General features: G+C 37.5%; 1 protein-coding gene across 1 annotated transcript in view; it reads left to right on the top strand.

The window, feature by feature from the left end:
- LOC124613409 (dynein axonemal heavy chain 7-like) overlaps window positions 1-22978 on the top strand; it is a 755469-nt gene that overhangs the window by 602049 nt on the left and 130442 nt on the right. The window contains exon 32 of the mRNA XM_047142112.1: window positions 2820-2999. Coding sequence (XP_046998068.1) covers window positions 2820-2999 — 180 coding nt within the window. The remainder of the gene's footprint in view (window positions 1-2819; window positions 3000-22978) is intronic.

Raw genomic sequence — 22978 nt, 5'->3', positions numbered from 1 at the left:
ACACTGAATCTGCAAAGTTGTCTACTTATTAAATATGTTGAGTAACTTTGGTTGTTTTTAAATTAGGACCCACTTAAGTCCACATATGTCTGCATTGTGATCACATATATACAACTATGGTTGGTTCACCACGAAACTCATTAACAACGAGGTTGAGCAGCCAGAAACACTGGTAATGTGTGCATCAGCTGCATTTGTATGACAGTGTGTATGTGTGTGTGTATGTTGTCTAGTTCAGGAGAAGGCCTTTTGGTTGAAAGCTTACTTGTTTGACAATATTTTTTGTTGTGACTGTGACTCAACACCTCCTCTATATGGTGAATAGCAATCTACCCTTTTTATAATATTATCATTATTCCATCCTGAATTTTCCAATTTAAATCATTTTTACATATTGTTTTCCACGAGACTGATAAAATATGTTATTTTTGCCTTCTGGTGGAGTGCAATAACATGCCTGTAGTAAGTAGAACCCCTAACCCACATAATAAATGTATCCTTTACAAATGGAGTTTTCCCTGACCTACTGAAGACTTCTAAAATTACCCCACTTCACAAAAAGGGCCCTAAAAATGATGTAGCCAATTACAGGCCCTTATCGCAACTCAGCTCATTCTCAAAAACATTTGAAAAATTATTTTACACCAGACTGGAAGACTTTACTAATAAACTATCCTTATTAACAAAACACCAGCATGGTTTTAGAAAGCAGACGACAGCTACCACAGTTATTTATGAGTATCTCAACAAAACCTTAAAAGCACTGTATAATAAGGAAATCACTACTGGAATCTTTTTAGATTCATCCAAAGCCTTTGATGTAACTAACCATACCATACTTCTTAAGAAGTTAGCAAATAAAGGTATAAGAGGAATTGCAAACAAATGGTTAGAATCTTACCTGTCAAACAGATTTAAAAAAGTTGAAATAAATTTTGAAAAAAAGAATACAACCACCCATCAATCTACTGTCCACTCCTCTGACACAATGCCTATTAGATATGGTGTGCCACAAGACTCAATCCTGGGACCCATACTGTTTCTGCTATACATTGATGACATAAGCACGAAGCTTGCTACAGGACATACCACACTATTTGCCGATAACACTAGTATACTAATAAAAGGTACTGATACAGAGGACCACAACCAAAAAATTAAACCGCTTATGTCGTCACTCTGCAAATGGTTCAACGAGAACAAACTGATTATAAATATACAGATAACAATATACATCAACTTCAGACTCTCATCCCAAAAACAAGAAATGCCCAATGGGATTCTAAATAACCAAGAGCTTATGTGTGTGGACTCGGTCAAGTTTCTTGGCATATGGCTTGAAGAAAATCTTAAGTGGGAGACTCACACAAATTATATCTTAAAAAAACTATCAACTGTTTGTTACATTTTAAGGACACTCAAAAAACCAGTCACAAAATCTGTTCTCATACATGTATATTATGCTTACTTCCACTCTACATTACAGTATGTAATCATATTTTGGGGGAACTCACCTGGAGGTAGATATATTTTCAAAATGCAAAAAAAGGCAATACGCATAATATGTAACCTAAGACATAACGAATCATGCAGACAACATTTCAAAACAAATGGCATTATGACACTGCCCTCTGCTTACATTTATAATATTGTCTCATTTGTCAAGTCATACCTGTTAAACAATGACTGCACATTAAAATTCAATGGAGATATTCATAACTATGCAACAAGGCAGCAATCTGACCAACATATGATTCAGTCCAGAACTACCTGCTACCATAAAAGTGTTTTAAATGTTGGGATAGAAATGTATAATAATTTACCAAATGAAATCAAAGCAACAAAGAACCCAAGAGCCATCACAAACAAATTTTAAAAAAATATCTCTTGGACCATTGCTATTATGCAGTTGATCATTTTTTTGAAAGGGGTTAAAATTAGGTCTGAAAATTATGTACTGTGCATGTCTATGAAATATACTGGATTATAGGAAATAGGAAACCACGAATCACCAAAATGGTAAGATAAATTAAAATTATACTTTATTGGATGATACCTCTCTAAATTCTTTGTACGTATGGATTTTGGAATCCTGCATCCCTGATATCATGTAATATAAGACAATCTACCATGAAACATGATACAATGAATTTTCCTTTGACAGATGTGTGCAGTATTCACTGTTAGATAAACAACAACAGTTCACCATGACTTGAAAATTAGTTATTTTTCAGCAATTTTTGCTAATTCAGTGTGCTGAGCAAGATATATGTTTATGCCCATAGTAAAAAGATGGTATAGCTGCCCATAGAGATACAGATGAAAAAAATGATAATTATGTTTCTGTACTATGGAGTCTCTTCTTTCAGTCCACTTCTCAGAAGAGTCTACTTCATTGAGAGAGCATCACCATTTGTACTTCATTAAACAGGGTCAATTTATTTTTAGTGTTCTCATTTGTTTTATTAATACACCATTGAATAAAGACGCGTTTCAAATGCTTTCACCCATTTAGTGTCATATTGTAGCATACTAAACAACCTTATTAGATCTTTATTTAATATCTCATAGCATGGAGGTGGTTGCAAAGTGAAGATTTGCCATGTGTTTTCAGCAGAATATCTTTAAATGTAGTACTGATGGTGCAGGTGTGTGAATCACATAACTATGAATCACTTTAAAAAAATAAACTATTTCTCTCTCTCTCCTTCATGAATGGTATGTCCATAGCTACTGAAAGCTTCATCAATTACTTTAATTATCAGGATAAGTTCATTAGATTTACTGCGGAAGATAAAGATAACTGTCTTTTGTTCCAGGGTGAAATTGCTCAGAATACAATACGAGCAGCACAAGCTGATGGCAGCTGGGTCTGCTTACAAAATTGCCATCTTGCATGCTCCTGGATGCCAACACTGCAGAGGATATGGGAAACAATAGACAACAACAATTCTAGTCCTGGATTTAGGCTCTGGCTCACAACTGAACCTTCAGAGGGGGTAACTATTTTTCATTTATACATTCATGATTTATGGACGTCAATTATGTAGAGAATGTAAGGGATTTCTGACTGTAGTTCCACAAAGGAAATTTTTACATTGCTATTATAGATGCTGGTAAAGCACTTAATTTGAAATAGAAACTGTAGGTATAACTATTATGTGAATAATATCAAATAATCATTTTACATCATAAAAAAATTGGGGGAGGGGGGGAGGCGGGTGAACTCTATTGGCTTAAAATGTACTACGGACCAATCCACTGTATAACTACGTAATTATACAAATAGTGGTTCACATAATTTTCTTCCTCTTCTTCTTATTCTAGTACCTAGCCATTCCAGATCTTTATGACCATACTTTTGCTTGCTTGGAAAAGTTCTTCATTTTTGTGTGAATTCCATGTTCTTAAGTTTCTGAGCAAAGATGTTATTCTTCTTCCTTGTCCTCTTTTACCCAGTATTTTTCCTTGAAGAATGTTCTGCAGCAGTTTATTATATTTGTTTCCATTCAATGGTCAAGATATTGTTGTTTTCTGCATTTTTCTGTGTATAGGGCTTCCTTTTATTTCTTCTGTTTTCGTAGAGTGCCAGTGTTATGTGTATTTCATGTGTCCATGGCACTCCTACCATTCTCCTGTGCAGCCACATATCAAACGCCTCAACTTGTTTGCCCATAATCTCTGTCAAAGTTCAGGTCTCAGATTCATAGAAAAGTATGGAAAATATGTTTTAACACAGAACTCTTAATTTTGTTTTGACAGAGAGGTGATGGCACTTTGCAGCTATGGTTTCCTCAATGGGAAAATTAATATCTTGCAAATGATCCCATTGTTTGTTAATGTTACTACCCAGATATGTATATAATGTTTCACTTGTTTTGATTTCTCAAACATAGAGCTCAGTACTTTCGCTGATTCAGGATACAAGATGATGAAGACTATTTAAGCTGCCAGCAAATATTACAGTATCACCATTGTAGCAGATATTGTTCAGCTTCACTCAGTTCAAGATGACTCCTTCTTTGACATTTTCAAGGACTTCTTTTAAGGTCAAAATAAAGATTACATATCAGTGATGATAAAATACAGCAGTGTCTCACTCCTCGGCATATCTCTAATGTGTCAGGTTTCTCATTTTCTACTTTCACAGAAACATATTGATTTCAATATAGATTAATTACGATCCAGAGGTCTTTGTCACCCACCATACTTTTTTAGTACCGCAACGATCTTGTAATGTTATACTGTATCAAAAACTTTTTGATAGCCAATAAAACAACCATAGGCATATCAGTTCATGTCTTTACACTGCTGGAATAAGATTTGAAAGTATATTAGAGACTCATGAGTAGTGAAATCACTTAAGCCAAACTGTGTAGGTTGTTCTTCACAAATTTTGTAAATAGTGTTACAAAAATACAACGGCTATCCACAAAGTACATTACGTTTTGGAATTAAAAATAAATAAAGTATTGAAATTTTTTTTTATTATATACAGATGAAAGCCACACTTAAATACTACTTTTCTACATAGTTGCCATTTAAATTAAGGCACTTATCGTAGCGATGGACGAGCTTGGAAATTCCTTCGTCGTAAAATTCGGCCGCCTTCGCCTTCAATCACGTGGCAACTGTCTTTTGGGACAGAAAAGGTGTGATTTTTGTGGATTTCCTGGAAAGAAGCACTACAATAAACTCTCAAAGGTATTGCCAAACTCTGCACAACCTCAGAAGAGCAATACAAAACAAGCACAGTGGAAAGTTGGGCTCCAAGATCTTGCCGATTCACGACAACGATCGGGCCCACACGGCAAATGCCACTCGTGAAGTTCTCGAATCTTTTAAGTGGGAGGTGTTTCCTCATCCGCCGTACAGTGCCGACCTGGCACTGAGCGACTTCCACTTATTCCCAGCAATGAAGAAGTGGTTGGCTATGCAGCGTTTTGATGACGACGCACAGCTTCAAGAAGAGGTAACCACGTGGTTGAAGGCGCAGGCGGCCGAATTTTACGACGAAAGAATTTCCAAGCTTGTCCATCGCTACGATAAGTGCCTTAATTTAAATGGCAACTATGTAGAAAAGTAGTATTTGAGTGTGGCTTTCATCTGTATATAATTAAAAAAAAATTCAATACTTTATTTATTTTTAATTCCAAAACGTAATTTACTTTGTGGATAGCCCTCGTAGTTTCAGATCACTCATCAGACTTATTCTTTTGAAATCACTATTTTTTCAGCTCCTCCTGCTTTTTAACATGATTACAGCCTCTCACTGATGTCATTTTTGAGGAATAGTAACCTAATTATAAATTTTATTGAAAAGTTTTGTCAAGAATTCTACCTATTCTTCATAGAACAATTAAAGGGACTGAGAATGCATCCTATCTGGTCCTTCTGTTTTCCCATCAAGAATTTATCCAGATTACTCAGGTGGCATTGATAACTTTTTTATTTTAAGGCTGAATATCTGTACTAAGGATTTTAATTGTTTAACCAGTTTAATGAGTAACAAAGTTAATTTTTGGTTGCTGTAAATTTCATCAATATTGCAAACAAATAGAGCAAGGCAGTTGGAAAATAATGCTAGTGATTGTTTCATTAACCCAATGGCATGTGTGTTGCAATTATGAATAGGTAATGGACCATATCTTGGATAATAATGACAAGAGGACAGTGACACAACTTAACTACAATATTATGGCCACAATAACATAAATGTATCATAAATGTATCGTTACACTTAAATAAAACTTGCGCTGGAACTACTTTTTACATGTCTAGCTGATTTTCCTCACAAGTTATTGACTTTTTGATTGTAATGGTTTGGGACAATGAGGTCTTCACTAATCCAATGGAGTTCCGTATACATCTCTCAGGATTGTGCACATGGCATAAGGTAATTGATATCTACATCTACATATATACTGTGCAAACTACTCTGAAGTGCATAGTATAGGACACTTCCAAATTTACCAGTTAGTACTGTAGGTCCTCATACATTCTATTTATGTATGGAGTCCAGGAAAAATGGCTGCTTAAATGCATTTTGTGAACTGTAATCAGCCTAATCTTGTCTTCATGATCTCTCAAGAGCAATATGTTAGGGGCTATAGTATATGCCTTTATTCTTTGCTTAAAAATGTTTCTTGAAACTTTGTGAGGAGGTTTTCAAGAATAATTGGTGCCTGTCTTCAAGCATTAGCCAGCTGAGGTTTATCAGCATCTCTGTAATATTCTCCTATTCATCAGACAAACCTTTGACCATTTGTATTAGTATTCTTTGTATACATTCAATATACCCAATTAGTCTTATTTGGTATGTGTCCCACACATGTCAGAAGTTTTCTAGAAAGGGTTTCACATATGTTGTATGAGTAATCTCTTTTGTATTTGAATTATATTTTCCATGTATCCCACCAGTATTGAAAAATGTGCCACCTGCTTTACTACAACTGAGCCTGTGTGATCACTCCAATTTGTATCCCAAAAAAATGCTATACCCAGGTATTTGTATGAGTTGAGCAAACCCAATTGCGACTCATTGTTTCTCCAGGCATAGAATACAATTTTTTTTCATATTTTGAATTGCACAGTTTTACCTTTATGAATGTTTGAATCACTGAAATCACTGAAATCTTACTGAAATCTAAATGAATATTTGTGCAACTTTTATCAGACAGTATCTCTTCGTTGACAACTGCATATCTGCAAAAGTCTGTATTTACTATTAATATTGCCTGTTTGGTTATTAACTGTAAACACCCAGTAACAAGGCAGTGATGGTGTTAGGATGTCAATACAGGAACAGGCTAGACTGTCACTTCTCGGGCATGAGTGAGCTGTGGCTTGGTGGGAGATGGCCTGCTCTGCAGTTAAAGCTGCTGATAAAACTGTAGCGGGACTTTGAATTTCGCCCCCGCGCTGCACTCGTTCCCTCAGACATGAATTGTGCCGTCGCAGCAGTATGAGCGCTCGACGGCAGAGAAAATACTAAAATTGTAACTCTTTGTTTTTCTATCCATTTCATTATTGTCTCTCGAGAGCGGAAGCTTAATGCAGACGTTATCTGATTAAAACGAAAAAACTTATTAATGTGTAGTTATTGTGGAAGTTGTTATGAAATTCAGAGGATGAAGAGAAGCAACTAAAATAAATTGGATTTAATATCAAGATGGTTTTGGATACATTAGAAATCCCTGGACAATGAAACTTATTGCAAGATTTCGGAGCAGACTTTTCACGCAGAAATGAAGGAGATTTTTGAAGACCTGGACGCCACACGAAAGAAGACATGTTAACCTGGTAAAGGATGAACTGTTATCTACACCATTTCACCCTGTTAGTTACATTTGTTATTATCTGTCTTTTTTCAAATAATTCTTGTAGTGGAAATTGGTTTGACTTTTGCTCAGAAACGCCACAAGGACCACCCCAGCAATAGCCTTTCCGAATCACGAAGTCCGATATCTTTTCTGTAATACGAAGTCCGATTTGCATTTCTTTCTTTCTTTCCCTTCTTTCACGGTCATTAACGATTTTTTTAAAAAAAAAAAAAAAAAAAAAAAAAAAAAAAAAAAAAAAAAAAAAAAAAAAAAAAAAAAAGAAAAAAAAAAAGAAAAAAAAAACTTTTCGCTTACGATTTCTTCACACATTTTCAACCTTTTTTTTCTTTTTCTTTTATTCTCTCTTTCTTTTTTTATTAACCACTACAACTGGCTCCCGCGACAGGACGCAATTTTCGGATGTGTCGTTTTTGAGCAAATTTGAAACTTTAATTTGTATTTTTTCCCAACAGAGAATAAACAAAAATCCTGAAGTTTAAAGGGTAATGAAAACAGCAACTTTATTGTACCTAAGCAAATGATTATACAACAATATTGTAAAGAATTTTTGTAACTAATTCAATCTATTTTCTTTTCATGGCATATATTGATGCAAAACTGTTATTTTGAGACCTTTTGGTGATTATCCGATGGAGATGTATTAAGAAAATCCATATTTTGAGGAACATAATTTACGCATAAGTGTTTGACCAGCCGCTGCAGGACAGAAAATTTAATGGTGAGTCACACAATTATGTTTCATTCAAACATTCAATAGCCAACTGCAGAATCCATTTTTCCTGTTCCACACATCCTGTAGTTTTCTTTTAGATTTTTCCAAAATTATCTATCTCTATTGTAGTTTGTGGTAATTATAGTATTGTTGTAGCATATGAAGATCGTGAATTTGACCGCCAAACAGTCATTTGTTATGAAAAATTTTGTCCGCCCTGCTGCATCTTTCTCAACCATTGTTTGCAATAGAGCTATCATTTACATTGACGAGAAAATATTTCATCCTAAATTTGAGTCAAATCTTTATTAATCAGACTTATATTATTCCCTTTTTGACTTACGATTATACATGCTATTACAATGGAACGTGGTAAGGTAGAGATAGTTTCGGCAGATGAGTTAAGTGAAGTAGATTCATCTTTCAACCAACAAGAAAGTCCGCGTTTCCCTCCATGGACGAGTTCACAGATCAATGCAATGATTTTGCCTCAAACTCGCAACATTTGTGATAATACACAGATGGCAACTTTGAATGATGAAATGTGGAATGGGCGCGAGACTAGATCGTCAGCGCCATTGTTAACATCAATGTCAGAACCGAATATGAGACAAATTCAGCAATGTGACACAAATCGAAAACAAGAAACTGACAAACTGGACCGACTATTAGAGTTACTTGCAGACATGAAACTAGACATTAGTCAGAAAATTTATGCAAAACTGGACGCACTTGGTCAGGACTTTAAACAAAGGCTACATAAAAGCGACAAAAAATTTGACATATTAAACCGTACTATGACCGAAAATTTTGAACGAACCACAAAACAGATGGCAGAATTAAATAACATCACTCAATAGCTCAGCCAGCGATTTGAGACATTGTCCGACCGAGTCACTACACAGGAAGAAACTTTGGTTACATTCACACATGTAACAAAAAAACAATATCACCCGATGTGAGAATCAGATAACTCAAATAGTTAATGTGCAGCAGGAAGTGAACACCCGTGTGGAAGAGTTTGCTCAGGCCCACACTTCAGCTAGCTCCACCCAAGCAAAGCTGACTGAAGAAGTGGGAAATATTACCCAACAGCTCACAATATTAGTTCTTGAACAAACCCACCTCAAAGAAAAGACAGAAAAATTAGAAGACCGAGCGGACCTCGCGTCACTAAACAACGACACCAACATGGCCGAAAGAATTGTACATGAATGTAAATTGTGTGACGACTATCTGGACAAAAAACTTGAAACAATTACATGGGAAATACTTTCAAAAACAAAGACACATGTTAAAGACGAGACAAAACACATAGAAGACGAAGTGACAAAATTACAAGACAATGTTGTGCCGTGTTTGGCGATTGGTGCAAACGCATCGTCAGGGAACGACAAAACAGCTAAAACCATGGCTAATGACACAGACAGAACACCTATTGTGGAATCACCTATTACAAGTCAAAATTACAATGTGCTGCTTTCTTTTACACCAAACGAGCAATATTACGGTGCGACACCTAGAGTAGCAAGTGACACAAACCACATCAATAGTGCTATACCAACCGGCATGGCCGATGACACGTTTGTAAGGCATGGGTATTTCCAGACATTTTCCAGTGAGGACAAGCACAAAGTCCACCCTATTGTGTTTATTAGATCATTTGACAGTGTTTTTCCACGTAGTTGGTCAGAAGTCGATAAAATCAGATACGTCACCAATCTCATGAGAGGACGAGCAGCTAAGTGGGGTGCCGCTATGAAGCGGCGGTGCCTTATGTTTGAAAAGTTCGAACAAGCCTTCTTGGACGAATTCTGGTCAGAGAATGAGCAACAGAGTCTAAGGAGAGAAGTGTGCAACCCCGAGGCCTATGACCCTAAAAAAGAGACATTAAGACATTACTTTGAGAGGTACCTAGACAAGACACTGTACTGGACCAAACCAGCCGACTTGTCAGCGATAATTGACACTTTAAAGAGCCACTTACCCCTTCCATAGGGAGACAGATTAATAGGAGTACCAGAGAATGACGTCAAGACTTTCTTAAACTTCTTAGATCAAATGGACGTAGTTTACAGAGGCGATTCACGCCATTCAAATTTTACTCATATTGGTAACCAAAATCAGTACCCACCCCAAAGGAACCGAAGTGACGGTGGTTGGTGGAACCATCCCTCCGCTCCGCGACACAGTACGATGCCTGCGCGCAAAACATATTCAAATGGAAACGTGTATGATGGTAGGAACAACCGCAGAAATTTGTGGAATAATAATAACAAAAATAATTATCACCCATATCAAAATGGTAACTACATGCAAAATGAAAATCACAGACAGTACAACAACAACCGCAATGGGAGACATGGGAATAACCAGTACAACCCGGGCTACTTTGACAAGAACATGCCATATAACAGACATAATTACCATCAAAACAATAACAATCCCAACAATCACCGACCGAATATGTGGAACACACAACATTTACGCATGACAAATCATAACCCTCCACGGAATCCGCCGCCGCTCCCCAGTACAGTCATGCACTCCCCGTCACGAAGTAGCAATAACAATTGTGGCGCACCATCAGCTGACGCGTGGGCGCCAACCGGCCGGAGTGTAAACATAGTGGAGCTGGTCAATGAACCCGGCCAAACACAGCAGACGACGGAAAACAGTCGACGACCGAGCTAAGCGCACGTGCTTCGGTCGTGAGGTGTTGTAAGAGCGCAACGGCTGAGACGGTTTGTTTCCTCAGGTACGATGACAAAATGACAACAGAACAGGAATTAGCCAACGAGATAAACATTAAATCAGACAGTTATGTTAAAGAATTCATACAAGCTACGGCATGGGTTAAGTTTAACGATTATGATGTACAAATTTTATTCGATACTGGTGCTGCTGCAAGTGTGATGTCAACCACATTCTATAAGGAATTGAAACAAATTATAAACATACCTACATTACCTGTACAGAATTGCCACGTGGTTAGTGCCACAGGTGCTAAATCTAAGAACATACACATGCAAGCCCTTGTTAACTTCACATTTTCCAATACACAGTTCAAGTGTAATTTTCTGATTGTAGACAAGCTTATCGTATACTGCATCCTAGGGATGGATTTCTTGAATGAACACAAAGAAATCATAGATTTAAGTAACGGCATATGTCAATTATCTGTAGGAGAACAACTAATTAATGTTGAACTTAATAAGACGATTGAACCACGACCAAAACATTACGAAGTAAGTCAATTTCAATTGGTATATCCTACCATAGTTAGTGTATGTAATTTAACACCTGAAGATTCAGACTACCGGGAGACTGAGCAAGATTTATTGTATCAGAAATGTGTCGAATCTGACTAACGAAACAACAGCAAGAAGAATTGTACAAATTATTATGTGATTATGCACAAGTTTTCAGTGAGAGGCCTGGTGTAATCAGAGGTTATAGCTACAAAATGGATGTTAAGCCACAAAAGACTTATTGTAGGACACATTATAATATTCCATGGGCGAAGAAACCTGCAGTTTTACGTGAAATCGAGTGTATGTTGACCTGGGGTGTCATAGAAAAATCACATTCCCCTTATTGCAGTCCTATCCTGGCGGTAGGCAAGCAAGATGGCAATGTCAGATTGGTGCTAGACGCACGTGAAATCAACAAAATTATTATACCTGTTAACACAAGACCCGTCAACTTGGACGAACAGTTGCTAAAATTTTATAATGTACAATACCTAACTAATATTGACCTCCGCTTATCGTACTGGCAGGTGTCCCTTCACAATGACAGTCGTAAATACACTGCTTTCCTTTGTGAAGGACGCAGTTATCAGTTTTGTGTGTTGCATTTTGGTTTGCGCGTAAGCGCGGGCGTGTTCATCGACGCGCTTGACGCCGTTCTCGGCCTGTGTTTGTTGTCACGTATCACGGCGTACATCGATGATATTGTCGTGGCAACAAATACGTGGGAGGAACATATTGATCTGTTACAGCAAATTTTATTTAAATTTTCACAAGCTGGAGTCACAGTAAATCTTTCAAAGTCCAAAGTAGGAAGGCGTGAAATCGAGTTTTTAGGCCATATTGTCTCGCTGGAAGGCATTCGTCCCAATTCTAAGAAGATTGATGCTATTCGTAATTTCCCTCCTCCACAAAACCGCAAAAAGTTGAAAGCATTCTTAGGATTATCTTCTTTCTTTTGGAAGTTTGTTTCAAAACGGCTTCTGAACAGCTCTCACCTGCTAACTCTACTGAAAAAGAACGCAATTTGGAGATGGACAGAGTTTTGCCAAGCTGATTTTCAGGCTATTAAAGATGCATTGGCAAACGCACCCCTCCTCTGCCACCCTGACATGACGTCAGATTTTTGCCTAGTCATGGATTCGTCATCGTACGGCCTTGGAGCTTTTCTATTTCGAATTCAATCCGAATCAAGACGATCTGTCATCAAACCGATAAGTTTTGCGAGCCGCACACTCACTGAGTGCGAGAGGCCGTACTCGGTGACGGAACGGGAGGCTCTTACCATTATTTGGGCATTCCGTAAGTTTCGCTACTTTCTTTGGGGTAAACATACTCGCATATACACAGACAACCAAGCCCTTTCTTTCTTGCTATCATGCAAACTGCTTCATTCACGGCTCACCCGGTGGTGCCTTTCACTCCAAGAATACAGCTTCGAAATTATTTACATTAAAGGTAAATCAAACGTAGTAGCCGATGCCCTGTCCCGTTTACCCCAAGGCATACAGGATTTTTTGGAACTTTCCGAGCAAACATCAGACTTTAACATCTTACTTATGTATGATGGTACATACGCCCCATACTACCGCAATATGTGCAAGAACTTTGCTTCACTTCAGGACAGCGACCCCAGGTGGTCAAATATCAAAAAGAAATTATGTACAGGTCCTTCTTCACATTTACAAAAATATTACACAATACACAAAAATGTACTTTTTCACAGGTGTACCCCAGACTTGCACCATTGGTGTGTTTGTCTACCTGACGAGCATGTTGACGATTTTATTCTGTTCACACACAAAACTTGAGGACACTACGGAGTCACCAAATGCACTGATAAAATAGTATAGTACTGTTATTTTCCCAATCTGCGTCGGAGAGTGTTGCAAATTGTTTGTAAATGTATCATCTGCCAAAAAGCAAAATTTTCCAACCGATCATCTTTGAATGAATTACATCCTATTGTACCAACCCGACCTTTGGAGTTAGTATCGTTGGATATCGCCGGACCTTATCCCAGAGCTTGTGGACGTGTGAAATACATCATTGCTGTATTTGATGTCTTCTCAAAATACTTAAAATTGTATGCTATCCGCACTGTCAATGCATCTGCTATTGCTAGACGTTTGATTAACAGTTACTTTACAAGATTTGGCAAACCCCACAGCATTATCATGGATAACGTACCCTATTTTACGGGAAGAAAATGGAAATCTTTTGTTGCCGCACATAACATCAAACATATTCTTACATCAGCATTTCACCCGGAAGGGAACCCCGTAGAAAGGATTTTTAGAGAGTTTGGTCAATTCATGAGAATACATTCACCTCGCAAACACACAAAGTGGATCGAATTTTTAGCACCCTTTGAGCAGATAGTAAACAATTTGCCTCATGCCTCAACAGGATACCCACCACAGGAATTATTATTAAACAAACCTGAACAGAACAAGTGGGCTATGCCCATTCCAAAGCTAACAGCATCCGCAACACCTACACCTTTGGAAGAGAAAGTAAGACAGGCATACACTACGTTGTGCAATAAAGCCAAGATCGGGAAAGAGAAGTATGACAAACATGTTACAAATACACAAACCTATCAGGTTGATGACCTTGTTCTGTTGCGTTCACATCCCAAGTCTACAAAATTAAAACAACTGAACAGAAAATGGCTGCTATTATATTCAGGTCCTTTCAGAATAGCAAGCATACCTCACCCAGGTTGTTACTCCCTAGAATACCCGTTATCTCACAAGCCGAGGGGGCTGCATCCCCACAGACATTTGAAACCCTTTGTGCACTAAAACAAAATAATATAATGATAACTAAGTTGAACATGAGCAAGTTGCTGTGAAAACGAGATCATAAATATTTGTATTGAATACACGAACATTAAGCTATACAGCCCAAGAACACAAACATTCATTTATGGAAATTATATACTGCAGTTACACTTGTACACATAATTATGAAGGGGATGTAAACCCAGGTGAGTACACTTACTGAATGAGGAAAGATATTCATATAGGAATGAGATCTACACAGGTTACATTTGATGTTAATTGTAAATTATAAGGTGAATCAACAATTAGTTAGTTATTTCAAGGCACTCTAATGACAGGAGATAATAGCTATTGAGATCAGTAATGACATAGGTATGTAGCAGAATGAATGAGGATGTAAGAATGAATGATCAGTATGAATGAGTTGATATTTAGGTTAATATAAGAAGGTAAGTTACTGTTGATGGAGACAAGAGATTATTTGAGGAAGATGATATTGGAGTTTTATGAGAATGGAAGTGCCAGATGGCCCCACGTATGTGATATATTAATGTTTGATGAGGAATATGTTTAATGTATAAGAATATATATATATATATATATATATATATATATATAAAAACAAAGATGATGTGACTTACCAAACGAAAGCGCTGGCACGTCGATAGACACACAAACATACACACAAAATTCAAGCTTCGGCAACAAACTGTTGCCTCATCAGGAAAGAGGGAAGGAGAGGGAAAGACGAAAGGATGTGGGTTTTAAGGGAGAGGGTAAGGAGTCATTCCAATCCCGGGAGTGGAAAGACTTACCTTAGGGGGAAAAAAGGACGGGTATACACTCGCACACACACACATATCCATCCACACATACACAGACACAAGCAGACATATTTAAAGACCGTGGTTTGTGTGTCTATCGACGTGCCAGCGCTTTCGTTTGGTAAGTCACATCATCTTTGTTTTTAGATATATTTTTCCCACATGGAATGTTTCCCTCTATTAATTCATATCATTAAAGAATATATATATTCTTTAATGATATGAATTTTTATATATATATATATATATATATATATATATATATATATATATATATATATATATATATACAATGAATATGTGAGTAAGGAATGAGTGAGAATGTTTTGGTAATATTGTGCTACATAGAGAAGTGAGTAAACAGTCTACATCTTTAAGATTACGTAAGAATTTCAGTTTGTTGAAAGAAAACATTTGTGATGAGTTAGAACACGTGAGTACAAGACGTTAAATGTGAATCTATTTTCAGTGCTCTTGAAAATGAACGAATGCAAGAAAAGCAGAGTGAACATAATGATGATTACAGCTGTTGAAAAAATTTTATAAGAATGTAACTTGGAAACACATTAGCTTTAATTTATTTCAGAAGTGTAACTTGGTAACCTTTTGTTAAGTTTTGTTAAGCCACTGTGTGGAAGAAAACATTTATTGTTCATGTTCAGACAGGAGAATGATATTTTAAGGAACTTAAGTTGAAATATAGTTTTTACACAGCCCTCATGTGAATACATTTGTGTATATGAAAGTGAAATTTAGTGCCATGTTAGCCTTTATTGTACTTACACATGACAGAAAACCCTGAGGAAGCAAAAGATGGGAGAGTTATTAAGGCCGTTTTTTGCAACTCGTACAACACCTCCACTTAAGCGAACAGATGACAAAATTACATCTGCTTTGAAGACAACATTTGACTTTTCAGGTAATGCAAGGTAAGTGCAAAGGAGCAGGGACCACCCGTGCAACTTATTTATGTTTTATAGAAAGAAATGATATATATACACAACATACATGATGTTTAACCTTCACTAAAGTAGAAGAAAGTTCATGGTTGAACTCTTGAGAGTAAATTTGATATGTTATCATATAATACACATTATGAGAGAGACAATCTCTGTGAGATATATTTTCCATTTGTATAGACAGTATCCACAAGAAGTGGAGATATCGAGGAAGTAACTGAGCAGATATGCGATTTACTCATGCAAGGATTTGTTAGGGTATAATACATTTAGTCATACGAACAGTCAGAACACAAAAAGAGAATCTGTCATGATGTTACACTACACAGACTTGACGTAAGGACACTTACATTTACCCATGATTTGGTAAATTGTAAGCACCTCCTTTCACACACCCCTTGAAGGTGATGCAAACGTTATAATGTATGGTGTTCTCTTTTTATGTAGTAGCTGTAGGATTTGGTAGTTTATAGGTAGTGAATAGTTTCTTCCAGTCTATCTTTCTTTCTTTCTCCATTATCCTACCACCTCCTGCAGCTGGGTATTGTTTGTTTATCAATGTAAGAATATATTGTGTGACAGTAAACTTTCAGGTATGAATAAAAAGACATGAATATTGATGGCATTACAAGCCTGGTCAATGACTAGCCAAGATATGGAATCAAAAGAAAGAAATGAATAATAAATGAAGGAAAGCTCGTGCTTTAAATATTATGTCTGATATCCCTTGGCATGCCCAAACCTGAATAAAAAAAAGTAATACCCCAATAAAAGAAAGCCAATGGGACATAGTATAATTTTTTTAGTGTAAATATTTCACATGCATATTCTTGTAAATTTATATGTATTTGTATATGTGTTAAAACTTTGCATATTGTCAACACATTCTGAAATGTGACCACGAAGTGTAAGCTTTCATAATTAACGATGTAAACATGCTGGGACACAGTGAACTTTGTTAAAATGTATATATGGCAAAATAGTGTTGCAAACTGTGTTAAACTGTGAACGTTATAAACGACGAATTTTGTGTTATTTGTGAAACTTATGGTGCATAAACCAAATAACTGTTTGTAAATCAATATAAACTGCAATTTACTTCGACGATAATGAGGATTTTCACACTGCAAATGAACGTTTGTTGGCGAGTGTAAACAACGTGATGATACACCTACCTTTGCGAACATTGACGCCGTTGTTCCTGGCCGGCCTTCAAATGCTTTGGGGACAATAAACTCAGCACCTGTCGTAGGCAATGTGGAGGCTAAAAACTACATCGACCATATATGCCCCGGGAACAAGTCATGAAAACGCACAAGGACCTGGAGTGTTGTGTCGTAACAGAAGACATGGACATTGCTTCAGATCACGCACACGCTCAATCTTATGGTGTCACCGGACTTAACACGCCATTTATGCTGGAATAACACCTTGTAATGAACACTATGTGAAAGTGAATACTGTGCAAGATTGTCATAACACAGCGATTTTGAAACTGCCGCACGCGAAATTCAGTGATGCTCTTGCGCATGCGCAAAGACTACGTGCTGCCAGAGAGGGAGTGTCTCCCGACAGTACGCACTTGGCTGTTTTGACGTTTACTGACCGGAAGTTGGTCTCACGTGACGAGGCATCCTGTTCGAAGACGCCATTCATGTTGATGTATATTGTGCTGATAACCAATGTTTACACAGACACAGTAAAATTGGCTTCACTTCTATAAAGAGTGATAACACACTTAGTTCTAAGACACAGGCACTGCTTGCTATTATGGGAGTAACTTTCTGAGCAGTATGTGATCCGTTTACACTTAATTCTTCTTTGTGTTTGTCACAGAAAAGATTCTTCAGTCTTCACGGTTGCAACTGCATGAAAACCGTTCTCGCAGCCAAGTCACGTGACTTCCGGCAGCCAAACGTCAAAACAGCCAAGTGCATACTGTCGGGAGACACTCCCGGTAAGAATAAGGGGAGATGGCACTACGTATCCCAGCTGTACTACGTTTTGAAGCCATGAGGGCGTGGCTCACTGCCATGATACTCTGACCAAAACATTGCCAGTGTGCTATAGCGCTGCGTGTATTACAGTCGCTAATTTCACCATATACGCATGTAACATCATCAGATTGGTTGTTTCAAAGTTTTTGTTTAAAATAAAATCTCGTAAAGGCAAAATTCTGCGTTTCTTCTGATTAAAAATAGTTTTTAATGTAATATTACGAATAACTAGCCTTCAATGTAAATGATACAATTTTGTTAATTCAGTAATAAACGTGTATCACAATCTAAATAATAGAAACTGAAAACTAAGTTAGCTATACCCTCCCTCCAAAGCCCCATAAATACATCTTGATTGTAATACATACTGGGACATTTCAGTTACGTTACACTACTGGGAAACACTGTTCATTACCACCAATATTTACTGAAATACGGTACATAGAATGGCAAATCTACACAGTGTCCTGTTTAGGCCTATACTTTACGCCAGTTAATGTAGTGTTAGCTTTTAATTTGGTACATGATGAAGACAAAGTGAGTTACTCAACACTTCGATTATCGACGATACATATGTATTATACTGAAACATGAACTTGAAAACTAAGAATTTAATTCTATGAATTAGCATACCTTTTGCAAATGTTTTGGGTGTGTAGGGAAAACTGATGGTACAGCATTTTCTCGGAGCCTTACTGTTGAAAGGGAAGTTCGGTCTATGTTCTCTTCTCCATTTAGAAGCACGCCAATTCTTCCTCCTCACGGCATTCTCCCACAGAGCTTTCCGACTTTTATTTTTAGGAAATCTAAAATCATACAGGAAAAAAACACGCTATAATACAATTACCGATGTAGCATACGTTCATTCACAATGAAGTTGTAAAATCACACTTAACGATACAACTTACACATTAAATGTTATTCCCTTCGAGTTCGCATCACAATCAGAACGATTCGTACATCCGAACACCACACAAGTCACCATAATAGCGCAAAATCCTTCCAAAAGCGAGCGACAAGCCTATGCACACAAGCTTACAGCAGCAATGTTTTGGTTGGATTGAGATGGCTACCCTCGGCTTCACATAGCTTCACAGCTGTGATGTCACGGCATCTCCCTCTATTCTTACCTCCATGGGGAAACCAACGCTGGAAGCGCACAACATTAACTGCGCTGGCAAGCAGCTAGCTCAAACACACACTATGTAAATATATGTATATTAATTTTGTAAAAGGGATCCAAACTGTAATAATTGTATTTAGTATATAGGTTTAGAAAGTAAGTGTTGGCAAAGATTATCCCCTATGGATGCACGTGGCCTTTCCAATGAAAATATGCATATATTGACTTTTAGGTTTGCTAGCCTGCCACGCTAAATGTTTTAGCGTGACAATCGAGGGGGCGATGTAGCGGGACTTTGAAGTTCGCCGCCGCACTGCACTCGTTCCCTCAGACATGAATTGTGCCATCGCAGCAGTATGAGTGCTCGACGGCAGAGAAAATACTAAAATTGTAACTCTTTTTTGTTTTTCTATCCATTTCATTATTGTCTCTCGAGAGCGGAAGCTTAATGCAGACGTGATCTGATTAAAACGAAAAAACTGATTAATGTGCAGACATTGTGGAAGTTGTTATGAAATTCGGAGGATGGAGAGAAGCAACTAAAATAAATTGCATTTAATATCAAGACGGTTTTGGATACATTAGAAATCCCTGGACAATGAAACTTATTGCAAGATTTCGGAGCAGACTTTTCACGCAGAAACGAAGGAGATTTTTGAAGACCTGGACGCCGCACGAAAGAAGATATGTTAACCTGGTAAAGGATGAACTGTTATCTACGCCATTTCCCCCTGTTAGTTACATTTGTTATTATCTGTCTTTTTTGAAATAAATCTTGTAGTGGAAATTGGTTTGACTTTTGCTCAGAAACGCCACAAGACCACCCCAGCAATAGCCTTTCCGAACCACGAAGTCCGATAGCTTTTCTGTAGTACGAAGTCAGATTTGCTTTTCATTCTTTCCCTTTTTCACGGTCATTTACGATTTTATAACCCCCTTTTTATTCACCATTTCTTCCCATATTTTCAACCTTTTTTTTTTCTTTTCTTCTCTCTTTTCCTTTTTTTTATTAATCACTACAAAACACTGTTGACAAACAAGCATTTATTGTTCCAAAGTACACTGTTTCTTCATTCATGGGTGTCAGCAATGGAGGCAAACAGCAGTGTGCTAGCCATGCTGGAATGTGCTGACACACACACATGCCCCACCCTCTCGGTTATTGCAATTGTGGGGGGCTTGTTCTCTCAGCACCATACTACTATGTGGCACATTGGACACAGCTGAGCTAGTATTGTCTGCATTGTCTGGTGTTATCAGTGTTGTGCAGTGAGTTATCAGAGCACTCTTGTTGACCTCGTAGCAAATACGCACCCACTTGTCCTGCTCAAAGTGTATGACTTTGGACTGGATCACACTGTGGCTTCTGAGATAGAGTAAGGCCCACGGCATTTGAGTATGTCTACAGGAATGGAAGGTAGGTGGCAGTTGTAGCACATCCCTCCATGTTGATGATTTTGCCCGCTCCATGGCCCCCAGTTAGGCTTCAATAAGGCCTAACGGTGAATGTTGCCCAAAGCTACACGTCAGTCTTCACTTGAATGCCAGCACTGTAGCTAGCAGTGACAAAGCCCTCTTGATAGGACTCACCATTCCATCAGAGTTCAGATGGCCTCCACAAATATGGGATGGACCAACACAGGTCCTACCCTCAGGTTGATCAGTTGCAAAATGAGTACAAGTAGATCAAGCCACTGGATAGGATTAATATTTGTACTGGAACTGACTCACCTGTGTTGCTATTGTAAGGTGAGTGATTTAACTTAGCATGTTTGTCTTGACTGATTGGCTCTCTGGATGCTTTGACTGTAGCTGAAAGATGTCTTAATTTCTCCTGTGAGAAGCAGTGTTGGACATATTCTGCAACATCAGTTCTGTGAATAATCATTCTGTGTCCATTTTATGGTTCATTACTTAACTCAAATTACTTAACTCAAAACAACCTTGGCGTGATGTAGGCTGGTCCTCACATCAACAATGTTTCAGCTATGCCTGCAGAAGCCCTCACACATCCTCCATACATTCCTCATTTGAATTCCATGTTTTTGGAGGTCCAAATAAAGACATTAATGGCTGTCAATTTGCATCAGATGAAGAGATGCACACCTAAGTGCAATCTTCTTTCTCCTGACAGCTGCAAACATTTTTCCATGATGGCATTGACTATCTAAATGTATTAACAGTTACTGTGATTACTTTACCAATGGAACATTTCCATGCCTATGATTTTGGGGTTCTTCATAATATACAAGGCGAACAGCAAGGGTCTCAACAGTGTCCCATGGGATACTCCCGAAGTTACTTCTACATTTTTTGATGAATTTCCACCCAAGATAACATACTATGTCCTCTCTACCAAGAAATCCTCAATCCAGTCACAAATTTCACTTGATATTGCATAGGACCATAGTTACATTAATACCATATGTGTGATACTGAGTCAATTTCATTTCATAAATCAAAATAACTCAAATTGGGTTTTGTATGGCCAGTGTTTTTAGTATCCATGCTCAGAGGTGTGGAGGAGGTTATTCTGTTCAAGATACCTCATTACATTTGAGCTCAAAATATTTTATGAGTTTTTGCAACAGACTGATCTGTAGGAGACTTAATGGTAATTTTGTGGATCACTTCTGCTGTACTGTTTGTAGACAGGTGGGACCTATGATTTCTTCAAACCATGGGCCACAGTTTTTGTTGAAAACATCAATGATACTTTATAGTTAAAGGAGGGTCTAACTCAGCCCTGCAAATTCTGCATAGAATCTGAAAGGGATTCCATCAGTGACAGGATCTTTGTGCAACTTTATTGATTTTACCTGTTTCGCAATTCCACTGATATTAATATCTATATCACTCACCTGTAAATTACATTGTGGCAGTGCTCCAGGATTTTCCATTGTAAAGGAACATTTGAAAATGGAGCTCAGAATTTCTGATTTTGCTTTGCTCCCCCTTCCTCTCTCATCCATGACACTAAATTTGGTGCCACTAACAACCTATAGTTGTGACCAGAATTTTTTGCTTTTATTAGGGATCCTGAATTAGAGTCTGCTACATAATCATTGAAATATTGTCACATATTGCCCTCTTGACACCTAAACATGTTTCAGTCATCATCTCTATATCTATAGCCTTATATTCTGTTTTACACCTACTGGATCACACTGATTCACAATTTTTCCAGAGTGTCTTACCCTCAGTGGTGAGCACTATGGATCTATAGCCTCACATTCTGTTTTGCACCTACTACGCAGAAAGCAGTCTTTTGTTAGGAGTTTCTTCAAGTGATAGTATATCACGGATGCTCCCTCCTCTCATGAACTGTTCTACAATGTTGATATCTATCCAGCGCATGGTCACATTTTTTTTAAAACCTGAGTCACAGTTCTTCTCCTTGCTCCTGTCCTGAGCCAAATGTTATAAGTTGCTCAATAAGATGTAAAATTACTGCCTCTTTATCGATTTTGCTGGACAAATTGCTAATCACTCTTGCTACAACAGCCTCATGGCCACTTAGATCAGTTTCAACAAGGAATTCATCAAAGTGGTCAGGTCTGTTTGTTGCTGTTAGATCCAACACATTTCTATCATAATTGGGTTATTATGTCTGAAACTCATGCCTGCTAGCACCTGGCTAACTGCTGTCCACAGACATGTCTAATCTTACATATTTATATCATTAAACAACTAAAAACATCTAGCCCCAATTTCAGGTTGGCTATCTATTGGCTTCCAAGTATTTCATATAATTATTGATTGAATTTAAAAAAATTAAATACCTTCATTATCTGCACATTAAGAGCTATAATCTTACATTAAAGGTTTTACACATTAAGTCAAATAATTAAGTTCGAAACTGTGTGTATGTCTTGAGGCAATGTAACTCATAGTGGGCAAATTACCCAGTCAGTATTTGAAAGTAAGAGCACATAGTGACTTGCATCAAACTTCACAAACGTTTTCAAAACTTTTTCTCACTA

This window comes from Schistocerca americana, chromosome 4 (genome assembly GCF_021461395.2).
Source record: "Schistocerca americana isolate TAMUIC-IGC-003095 chromosome 4, iqSchAmer2.1, whole genome shotgun sequence".
NCBI lineage: Eukaryota > Metazoa > Arthropoda > Insecta > Orthoptera > Acrididae > Schistocerca > Schistocerca americana.
This window is presented reverse-complemented; position numbering and strand designations above follow the sequence as displayed.